The sequence below is a fragment of the Spermophilus citellus genome (genome assembly GCF_964194105.1).
Source record: "Spermophilus citellus genome assembly, chromosome: 4".
Taxonomy (NCBI): Eukaryota; Metazoa; Chordata; class Mammalia; order Rodentia; family Sciuridae; genus Spermophilus; species Spermophilus citellus.
The window spans coordinates 139,042,105-139,054,491 of record NC_138185.1 but is presented as its reverse complement, the minus strand read 5'-3'; the positions used below and the strand labels follow the sequence as shown (position 1 = coordinate 139,054,491).

The 12,387-nt window shown below is 31.9% G+C and overlaps 1 protein-coding gene across 1 annotated transcript in view; it reads right to left on the bottom strand.

Moving 5' to 3' along the window:
* FSIP1 (fibrous sheath interacting protein 1) overlaps window positions 1-12,387 on the bottom strand; it is a 233,583-nt gene that overhangs the window by 219,938 nt on the left and 1,258 nt on the right. Inside the window, exons 2-3 of the mRNA XM_081290126.1 lie at window positions 7,936-8,071; window positions 2,264-2,447 (exon numbers count right to left, since the gene is read on the bottom strand). Coding sequence (XP_081146252.1) covers window positions 2,264-2,447; window positions 7,936-8,064 — 313 coding nt within the window. The 5' untranslated portion in view covers window positions 8,065-8,071. The remainder of the gene's footprint in view (window positions 1-2,263; window positions 2,448-7,935; window positions 8,072-12,387) is intronic.

Here is a 12,387-nt window from a genome sequence, read left to right as displayed (position 1 = left end):
AAAATCCAAAGAGATCAGTGATGTGTCCCCATAACATACATTGCTTCCTCTTTAAGGAAAAAAAAGAGGGAGATATTTTTAGAAGAAGGAAGTTTATTCAAAAAGAATATTAATCTTATCAATAAGGAGTATCCTCAAATCTTATTGCTTATATAATTCAAATGTAATACCCTTTAGTTCTAATTCCCAACTACCAATCCTAGCATTCTCAAGCTCCATCTAAGTAGTCTATATAATAGGCATTTTTAAGTAATTCACACAGTACTAAAAATATATTTTAAAATACTGTGTAGACTGGGCCAATAGCTAATCTCAAATATAATATCTTATTTCCTGATAAATGTAATCCTGAGTCACCTATCTAACTTTAAGAACTCATCTCATCCCAACCATATTCTAAATTAGCAGCTCTCAAACTTTTTTGTCATAGTCCTCTTTACCACCTCAAAATTATTGAGAGCCCAAAGTAGTCTTCATGTATGTAGGTTGTATCTTTTTATAATTACCGTCTTAGAAAGCAGAACTGAAAATTATTGTAAAATACATTTATTTATTCATTTTAAATAATAGTAAACAAAGTATTATTAATTACATGTTAACATAACTAACATGTTATAATTATTAGTCTTCCAAAATATTAGTGAGAAGACTAGCATTATTTTCAACTTTTAATATCTGGATTAATAGAAAACATCTAGATTCTCATATGTACTTCTACAACCTATTGTAATTTTATGTTTTGATTGAAGTACATGAGGAAAATTTGGCCTCACATAGATATGTAGTTGGGAAAAGAGGAGAAATTTAGTAGTCTATCAAATAACTAGTTATTTTTCTTTAGTACTGTACCAAAACTTGTCAGGGGTAGCTTCTTAAAGGTTAATTGTAGTGTGAAACCTGTAACCATATCAGTGAGCTTTCTGAGTTTGTTCCACTAAAATCTTTGGCTCTGTCTTTCATGTTGAATGGATCTTTAATCCTGCATTTGCCATTTGGAAAGTAGTGGCTAACAGAATTATGCACACATTCAAAATATAAACGTATTTCATTATACAATATTCAAAAGTCACATTTGTTAATATTACCACCTATTTTTATCAAAAAAGTCTAAGTATTGATAAGCTATTGAATAACATTCACAAGTTTTCCAAAATTCTGATTTTCATGTGAATGCTCAAATTTTACCATTAGTAGCAGAATGCTCAAATTTTATCATTAGTAGCAAATACTATAGTAGTTTTCCTTGAAGTATAAGACTTGCTTTATCTTTAAAATAAAAAATAAGTCTGCCAAATACAAAAGTCTGAATGATACCAGTTTGCCTGTCAGTTGTTATTTCAAGTAAAAATGGTGTTCCACAAAAAAATTGGGCAGTTTAGCTCCCAGTTCAAGTTATCACACAAGTACTTTTCTTCAACACAACCTTCCCATCTTAGAATATACAAAATTCTTTTATGTCTACTTCCTTGCCACACAGGATATTAAGATGATGTATACTGGCTCAAAATCTAATAATATTAATATTTTCTACTACTTCATTAAGGACATCCTGAGTAACACTGGTTATTTATTTTTCTTGCCAGTAACTGGTTGTAAAAACACAGTGATTTCTAATACAATTTGGTGCCACTGTCTCAATTCATGCCAAGGCACCAGAATATTTCCCACCATTGTTTTTATACTATCAGTACCAATATTGACACAGTGGACAAAGAGGAAAACAGCATCTCAGTGCAATTATAAAAATTGTGTTCATTCTGCAGAGCCCCCACAAGGGTCTTCCCAGGGCTCTGCAGATCACATTTCAGAACTGCTCTTCTAATTCTATCTGACCAGAATTAATTCAATTGCATGGAAAAAAGGTACATTTAAAATCAAAATGTTAAAATCAATTTTGAGTGGGATTGGCCCTAAAAAGGGCATTTACAAATTATAGGATATATTTTATTGTGCAATTTTAGTAATCAAAATGATCCATAAATCATGCCATAATATACAAAATAATCCCTACTTGATTATTGTAAACTGAACATGAAAACAATTTTATTAAATGTCATATTTTATTACATTTCTAAATATATTTAAGGGCTCTTAATGTTCTTGTAAGTAAAAACTGGTGATCATTCTCTTACAAAAATGTAATTATGCCTCCTTATTTTTTAGTATATTGTTTCTACTTAGTTGATAAAAACACATATAATCTTAATATTTTAAATAAAATATCTGTAGTTATCATTATCCAATCAACTTGTGATTATCCTACCTGAACATTCGGGGGTCATCTGATGTTGAATCAAGTCCAGATCTTCAACTGGCCCCTGTTTAGCCAGTTTTATTTTCTCAGAGTAGTTTGCCCCTTTATCATCATTATTATATCTTCCTTCCTCTGTATTACTGCTTTCTGAGTGGTCCTCCTTACCAGAATTCAATGTGCTTACAGTATCAACCTAAAAATAATTTTTAAAAAAATTTCCAAAAATAATGTATTTTCTCCTGCTGGACTAAAGGACATTGAAATAACATAATTTGTTTTCTTAAAATATGATATTTTCAAATATTTAACACTAATGGAAGCATATGTAGAGATATTTAAATATATACACTTGCATTAAAGTATCTAGAAATATAACGAACTTTACTTAAATGAAATTTAACTACACAAATTTAATAACATCTAAACCAAATATCTACCATTCTCCAACAATCTCTATCAATAATGGAGAAGGGTCAAAATCAATCCTAAAGTGAACTGCTACCAGCCAGGCTCTTGAGATGATACACGATGAACCCCTCTGAGCTCATATGTGGGTGAGCAGTCAGAGATCTAGAGCTGTGCTGTCCAATATAACAGTTATTTTCCACTATCAAATGGCTGAAAAGTGGCTAATCTGAATTGAGCTGTGCTTCTAATGAGAATCTTATCATCAGAATACTGTGCTTTGATTATTTATTTTTATACCATTCATATTTTTTTCCATTTCATCTTGGTTTCCCTTTATATTTTAGCAAAGTTCACTTTGCAAACACCAGTTTGGCACAGTTGCATTTTCCTGAGAGAAAACAAGAAAAGACATCATGACTGGGGGTCAGGAGAAAACAGAGATCACAGGACTTTGAAGCAACAGAAGTGAACAGAGCCCAAGAGAGTTGAGGTCTCAGGTAGAGAGGGTCAGCCACTTCTCAAGGAAATACCTTTCCTTTCCCAATGAAAGACTGTCTGCTCTAGCCCTTCCGGCCTCAGCCATTGGAAGGTTTTTGTTGTCCCTATAGCCACAAGCTCAACTCTCCATTACCACAATGCAAATCTCCAGGACAGAAAATGGGTGCTACTGAGAATTAAAATGCTAGGAATGCAGTTTCCTGGGCAAGCATCTTTGCCTGACATGAAACATAAACCTAGCAGAACTCAGTTGTCAGTATATAATAATCACTACCAACATTTATTGACGAATTGCAATCAACCATGTCCAGTGCTAAGTACTTTATATACACTGTGCCATTCACTACTCACAATGACCCAATGCTATAGGTGCTAGTACCCCACTTAAACATAGGAGAATACAGATGTAGAGAATAAAACTAAATTGTAAATACCCAATTCAGAAAGGATTATAAAGGCAAAAAGAAGAATCAAAAGTCTTGAGAAAAAGCCAAGACACTGTCAAGAACAGAAAATTTAAAAAAAAAAAAACTATAAAGAGCTTCCAGAAAAAAAAACACTTTATTAAATTTTTAAATTCAATGGGTAGTCTGAAAAACAGACTTGATATATGAAGAAATAATTCCAAACCCAAAAAGTGTATGTTACAAATTACTCACAATAAAGCACAGAAAGATAAATAATTAGAAACTATCAAAAAGAAAAGGGATATAAAAGATATAAAGGTAAGATATTTAATATTACTTCTAGAATGAGAAAACAGAAAAACTATATAGGGAAAGTTAGAAATGTGAAAATTTGAAAACATAAAAGTAATTTAACATTTGAAATATGGCTTAAAATTTTCCAAAATAAATGGAAAACAACAAATCCTTTAAGAAGTTCTAGTCTCCAGAAGGAGAAATTATTTAAACCCATCCTAGGTAAGTAACAATGGACACCAAACAAAAGAGAAAAAATTAAAGCAACCAAATAAAACTAAGCCAGACAACCTACAGCAGAATGAATATATTAGGTCTACAAAAGCCTTTTCATTGACCACAAGAGAACCACAAGCCAAATGTGTGATAACTTCAAAGTGCTTTGTTAAAAAAAATAGTCAAACTAGAAAATGAACACATTTTCTTTTTCTTTTTTTTTTTTAAAGAGCGAGTGAGAGAGGAGAGAGAGAGAGAGAGAGAGAGAGAGAGAGAATTTTTTTTTTAATATTTATTTTTTAGTTCTCGGCGGACACAACATCTTTGTTGGTATGTGGTGCTGAGGATCGAACCCGGGCCGCACGCATGCCAGGCGAGCGCGCTACCACTTGAGCCACATCCCCAGCCCTGTGAACACATTTTCAAAAGCAGATTTAGTATTTGCCACTCATGGGTTCTCAAAGAAAGATTACTAAAAGATGTAGATAAACTGATCAATAGATACAGATATTACAAAATGAAGATTAAAGATAGAATAAAGAAGATTTATTTTTCCAAAAAGCAAGGATAAACAAAAAAAAAGTAAACATATAAGTATATTGAAACTAAAGCATAAACAATAATGATGAAAATAATATCCATAGAGAATAATAATTACATGTAAATTAGAAAAAGTGACAATATAATATCTAAAGTCTTTGCATTTTTTAGAAGGAAAAAGAAATATTGGTAAACTTTAGAATTTGTTCATCAAATTCTAAGGAAAGAACATAAATATAATTTTCAAATCAGTAAACTGAAACAGAGAAAAATATAAATAATCAGTTAATATTAATAAAATGCAAGAAAAACCAAGATGCTAGATAAATTCAAATGTTATTTAAACATATATTTTACAGATTAGATAAAATGAAAAAAAATGTACATTTTACCCACTAGTTTAAAAGAGATTTTCCAATTAAATAAAATAAACAAAATCCAACTTAAAACATAAAGACACAAGAAGGTTAAAAATTATTTGAAGCTGCTATATTAATATTTAACAAATATACCTCCTTATAAAAAAGTAACCTTGACCTATACTTCATGACTTAACATAAAAATTAATTAAAAATGAATCATAGGTCTAAATGCAAACAAACTATAAACTGTCAGAGAAAAACAGGAGAGAAATCTTTAGAACTTTGAGTTAGACAGTTTTGTGATACAACGCAAAAATCACAATCTCAAAAGAAAAAAACATGGTAAAATGTTCTTAAAATGTAAAATGTTTATGCTGTAAAAGACACAGTTGAAAGAATGAGAAGTCAAACCATTGACTGGGACAAAATACTGTCACATATCTGACAACAGACTCTATTTAGAACATATTTAAGAACTCTCAAAAGTCAACAAAAAAGAAATATAGTTTACACAATTCAACAAAAATATGAATAGACATTTTTCAAAAACTATATATGGTTTTCAAATAAACACATGAAACATTATGAATTCTATTCATCACTACAGAAATATAAGTTAAACTACACTGAGATACTATTATATGTCTTTTAGAAAGGCTTGAAAAAAAAAACTGATTAAACCAACTGCTGGCAAGGATGCAGAGCAACAAGTACTCTTGTACATCACTGGTGGAAACAGAAAACACTTATTGTTAAACATACACTTATCATCCAGTCCATAAATCTCACTCTTAGGTATTTACTCAAGAGAAATAAAAACTTATTTACCTACAAAATTATATTGTAATCAAATATATATATAACAAATTTATTCATAATCACTAAAAACTGGATTCAATTCAAATGTTCCTCAACCAGGAAACAAATCATGGTATACTCAGCAATGAAAAAACATTAACTTTGATACATGCAACTACATTGATGCTTCTCAAAGGCAGTATTTACATTAGGAGATAAAATAAGACCATATGACTCTATGTATATGACCTCCTAAAAAAAGAAAAACTACAGGAACAGAAAATAGATTAATAATTTTCAGGAATTAAGGCTGGGAGGTGATTGTTTACAAATAATAGAACAAGGGAATTTTTTGAGGAGTTACAAAACTGTTCTATATCTTGATTATAATAATGGTCACATCACTCTATTTGCCAGATCTCACAGAACCATACACCAAATAGTGAATTTTACTGTATGTAAAATTTTTAATTAAAAAATAGAAGTTAATAAGAGATAAAATGAGTCACAATGTTAGAAGGGAGGATTTAAAATCAGATAGCTATAAATTCTCCCCCAAATTAATCTACATATTCAAAATAATTTAAATCAAAACCCCAACAGAGTCTGGGGTTTTGGCTCAGTGGTAGAGCATTTGCCTCACACATGTGGGACCCTGGGTTTGATCCTCAGCACCACATAAAAATAAATAGTGAAATAAAGATATTGTGTCCAGCTAGAACTAAAAAATAAATATTTTTTTAAAAACCTCAACAGTAGGGGCTAGGGTTGTGGCTCAGTGGTAGAGTGTTCACCTCGCACATGTGAGACTCTGGGTTCGATCCTTAGCATCACATAAAAATAAATAAGCAAATAAAGATATTGCGCCCATGCATAACTAAAAAAAATTTTTTAAAAACCAACAGTATTTTTAGAACTTAAAAAGCTGATCTAAAATATATCTAGAAGAACAAAAAAACAAAGATTGCTAAGACAGTCCTGAAAAAATAATGAGGCAAACCACTCTATCAGATTTTAGTAATTATTTAGTAAAGCTACAAGAGTTAACACACCATACAGTAATAATATAAGATTAGATGAAACAAACACAGAGAGCTCAGGCAGAAACTGTATTTTACAAAGTCACTTGACACGAGGGTTCTAGAAGCATGTTAGGATCATCTACTTAGATGTACCTGCCCAAGGTGGAAAGCAAAAGTGGGGTAGAAGCCATCTAAGATCCTGATAGGAATCTGGCAAAATATATCAAAGATGGTCATATCTGAATGTCTAGTTACCAGCTTTGTAGTTATGAGAAGCTTGTGGCAATGCTAGAAACAGCAGCAGTAGCAGTTTTCTGATCTCTGTTATTGCAGCATAGTGGTGTGATGTGGGAACCAATAATCCAGGGGAAGCTCTCTCCTTGGACTACATTTCCTGCTGGCCTCTGTTGGTTTTGAGGAACTGGATTTTTGTAGTCAAATCTTGTCTGCTAGAAATATCTAGAGTGCTATTTCTTACACTAAATCATGATAGACAAAAACTCTCGAGTTCCATAATGCAAAGTCTAATCCATAAATCAACAACAAAAAAATTAGTATGAGTTCATTAACTTGCAGAGATTTTTTTCATCATAAATTTCAAATTTTTTCCTCTACAAACTTAAAAGGAATAAATTATACCACATCAGACTTGAGAAAACTGATTATTTTTAAAAATCAGTTGAGATATTTTAATTAAAGAAGACGTACTACAAGAAAAAGAGAGAGAATATAAAAGAAAGTTATGAACAGATAATACACCTAACAAACAGACCACATGGCTTCAAACCATTTTTCTAAATACTGAATCATTTTCATGGTAAATGTTGATGGATACATATTAGATATTGGAATACAAATTTTCCTTATGAAGTAAAAAAAAAAGTCAACACTTTCTAAAAAGTCATCAAACTTTTAACAAATTACAACGTGAACAAATAAACCACACTCCAAAATAAAGAAGGGAAGGAAGAAAGGATTCAGAGTACTTTCATATTAAACACTCAAGTAAAATCCAAGAAATCTGGGAATGCTTCCTGAAAATGCCATTTAAAGAGGAAAAATAAGGGGGAATGTTAACAACAAGATTGGTTTCATCAGTTACTAATTCTGAGAGAAGGAATTCAGAAGCAAATCACCTTGAAGGAACCTGGTTCTGGTGAGAGCACCTCCAGAGAACTTGCATTTGAACTTCTGCTCCCAGGACGTGTTCTTGAATTTGAGGCTGGTTTTGAAATCCCATCTAGGTTTCCCTTTATAATATCCATTGGTATCCTAAAACAAACAAAAAATGAAAAAGCAAGTAACTTGGAAATTTAAGTGTTAATGTTAATATAGTTTAATAAACATTAGTTAATGTTTATATCCAATTATTCAGTCTGTTTTAAGTATTACATTACTATCAAAGTCACACTTATGAGTACCCCAATTTCATCAAAAGTCATCTTATGTACATGAATTATTAAATCTATGCCATTGTAAGTACAAAACTGCCCCAGATGTTAGATGCCGAAAGTACCTATAACAGAATGCAGAAGCATTTACTGGGGAATGAATCCTTGGCCTAGCAAATGCATAGGCAAGTGCTCTACAGTGAGTTGCTTCTCCAGTCCCTTTTATTCTTTGAGACAGGGTCTCTCTAAGTTGCCCAGGTTGGCCTCCAACTTGTGTTCCTCCTGCCTCAGCCTCCTGAGTAGCAGGAATTACTGCCTATGCCACCATGCCCCACTCATCTTAATGGTGCTCTAAGGCCTCCCTGCTATCTTCTTCTGGTTTTGCCTTCCTTATTCTAGACTTTCCTATTCCAGGTCAGCTTCTGCCTGGGCCTCCCTCTTACCTCTGACTTCTCTTCTCCTTGATGCCACATTTTCAAGGAGCACCACTAAGCCACTGCTTTCATTTGATCAGCCCTCCCCCTCTAAAACCCATGATTCTAATTCTTCCCTCAGACACAAGAGAATAAAACCTATTTCCTTTTAAAAAGGACAAACTTTCATATCTGGCTGCACTTTGCCAATCTCCTTAACTAATTTTCATATGACATCCATAGATGTCATCCTCTCACCACCTAGGATGTTCTATTTCCAATGTGTTTTTTTAAAAACAATAAATACTAAGCAGGATGGCTTAAGCTAGAGGAAGAATGTGGACACTGCAAGCACATGATCCTTGCAAACTATACCCTTGATCAGGACCCTTCTAGATTCACCCAGTGAGATTGGGACAACATGTATGCTAAGTAAAATGGAAGAAACAATGACAATTCCAGTTTTTGTCTTCTCAATACCTACCTTTAAATGCCTTGTGATTATGTATTAAACCATCACTCCTAACAGAACAAAGAAGTGTAACAATGTCCTTTCTTACCCTATAAAATGACTTGCCTTTCTGTTTGTGAACTATAGAAGCAGAAACCAGAGAAGACTTGGACATAAGAGGAAGCACAAACATTACCAACCTAAAGCTCCTCTTAGGCACACAGAGGGATAATGTGGCCTCGCCTCCAACCATTCAATGTGCCAAAGCTGATATTTAAGAGACAAGTACGTCAATTCTTCCCATCTCAGCAACCAAAAAAGGCATTGATCTCAACATTATTCACACTCTGCAAAAGGGTTTGGGCTCACTGAGGAAGGCACTGACATTATTATTATGGGATGATGGATCACCCTAGCCCATCACATCACAACCAAAAAGCATAAGTCACCAAAAGGCCAAATGTCTTGTAGATGCCCTAAGCAGCCTGTCAAGGGAGACTTATTGCAGCTTACAGAGGAAGCAACGAGATGGAAGCATGTGCAGAGCTGATATAATACACATCAATAAGGGAAGAGGCACAGGGTACCATCAACAATGTGGATCAGCTAACAGGCTCCATAAACCTTTCAATTTGCTTTAGAAAGAAGTCTGTTTTATTGTGTTTTCTCCTGAAAATAATAAATTAAATTAAGTACAGTTCACAGGAAAGGTGGGATATAACTGAAAGATTATCTTTCAATTTGAACCTGGAAAAATATATGGACAAAGAGCACTGAAATCAGATCTTATAGTTAAGTGAGAAGAAGTCTCAATTGCTATATAGAAATTCCACAAGAGAAGTAAAGCACTGAGTGATTAGAACAAATTAAATAAATAAATAAGAAAAGTAAAGCACTGTACAAAAAAGCGATCAAACTATATGCAAATGGTTATTGATTAACCAAATTATGTGTCTTAATTAACAAAGTGTACCTGGGGAAGCATGTGCAAAAGGAAGGGCTGATATAAAAAAAATCTACCCTTTCCTAATGGAAATCAAAGAGAATATCAAAAAATTGATAAAGCCAAGCAACAGTAAGATGGAGCCTCTAAGGAATGCTCTGTTTACCCTCCCTTGTTATTGAACAGTTTGACTTTTTTTTACTATAGTACTTAACAAAAGTAAAAACTGGGTTTAAAAACAAATAAATAATATTAAATCTTCAAGGAATTGAAAGGAAACACAGAAATAATCAACATAACTATAGAATTAATTATTAACCATAAAACAAGAGCATAATTCAAAAAAGAGACAAATAGATATGATTACATTACATTTAATGCTCTTGAGTCTCAAACATAAAGAAGAATTCTAAATGAAATTAAAAGGTAACTAAGAAACTGAGGAAAATAAAAGCAACACAGATGATATACAAAAGATGAAGATATTTAAAGAGCTCTTACCAACCAATAAAAAAAAGTAACATTTTAATAAAAAACTGGTTAAGGGTAGAAACAAAGGGAAGGAGGGAGGGAGGAAAAAAGAACTTGAGGGAGGAAGGAAGAGAGATAAAATGTCAATCATCTTACTTTAAAAAATCTAACTTCTCTAAGAAAATATACAGAAAGAGATATAAGAAGTTCATATTTCAAAGAAATGAGAGTGATGGGTTCTGGCTCAGTGGATGTTCTTCTGTTTTTTTTTTTTTTAACCTGTGCTTATCTGTATTTTCTGATTTTCTGTTAAGTATGTCTTCAGTTTATAATTAAAGAATTTATTTATTGTAGGAAGATTTCTAAAATTTACTTTGAAATATTCAAAAAATTTTTCAAAAAACACCCAATATCCCATGACCCTAAGCTAATCATCATTGGTACATTTCTATATTTCCTGTCTTTTTCAAGAAAGTTGACTCATATATATCTCACTTAACATTACATGATGAGTATTTTCTTATGTCATTAAAATATTTCAAAAACAAAATATTATTTGCTTCATGATATTCAATTAGAGAGATGGCCAGATTCTAAGTTCAAATCACAACTGATATCTGCCAACTTCTTATAAACATTCATTTCAAACAAGATTAAACTTTTTCATACTGGGTTGTGAGAAATTTAACTTCCCTAGATGATTTAAAACCATATGGTACCTATAATTTGATATTTTTGGATAAATGAAAGAAAATGAGTCCTCCTTTGCTTAGTAATTATAAACAGCAAGTCTATAAAAAGTGAAATAAATTTATTTTCCTTATTTTTATGTCTAAAAATTATCCAGGGTCAATTTTTTTACTTTTTATATTTGCTTATTTCGTAAAAAATACTTGCCCATGAAAGACAAGTAAATGCAGAAGAATGTAAACATTTTAAGTCAAAATTCCCTTTACCCCAATGACCAACATTAATAGATTTTTATCTTTTTTTTTCAGATATACACAAACTTTCCATCCTTTATACCAACCTCCTCCTCCTCAATACATACACACACAGAAATGGCATGGTACACTGTAACTTGCTTTTTTACACTTAGCAATGTATTCTAGAGATTTTTCTATACTACCTTTATAGATATACTTCAGGCTTTCAAACAACAGCATAATACTCCAATACATAGATGTAGTTCTTAATCAGCTAAGATAGATTGTATGTGCTACTGAAAGCAATTTTAAAACATACTTTAAAATGGACCATACACCAAAAGTAAAAAACTAAAACTAGATGACTAGAAAATATGCATGATTGTGGTTAGGTGAAGCGTTCTTGTATACAACATCAAAAACAAGATTCAAAGAGAAAATAATGATAAATGCATCAAAATTTGAAAGTTGTGTTCTTCAAAACATATTGTTAAGAAAAGGAAAACAAAACTCCAAGACTGGGAGAAAATATTTGCAAAATACATATCTGACAAAGAACTTGGTTCCAAAACATATAAAGAAGTATCAACAGTCATCAAGAAAAGGAAAGATTTGGACAGATATATCATCCAAGATGTACAAATGGCAAATTAGCACATGAAAAGATGTGCAACATTATCAGTGCTCTGAATGTTTCTAATTAGAACCAACACACCTACTTGAGTAGAGAAAATTAATTTAAAAAAAACTGACAATACCAAGTATTGACAAAGTTAGAGAGCAACCAGAAATCATATATTGTTAGTGATAATGTAAAATGGCAGTCACTTTGCAAAACTGTCAGTTTCTTAAAAACATACTTTACATGTTTACCCAAGAAAGGAAAAAGTATATTCATATAAAACCTGTATGTGGATATTTATAGAAGCTTCATTAAAAATTGTGAAAAAATTGAAAACAATTTTCTCAACTAGTGGTGGATAAACAAACTTC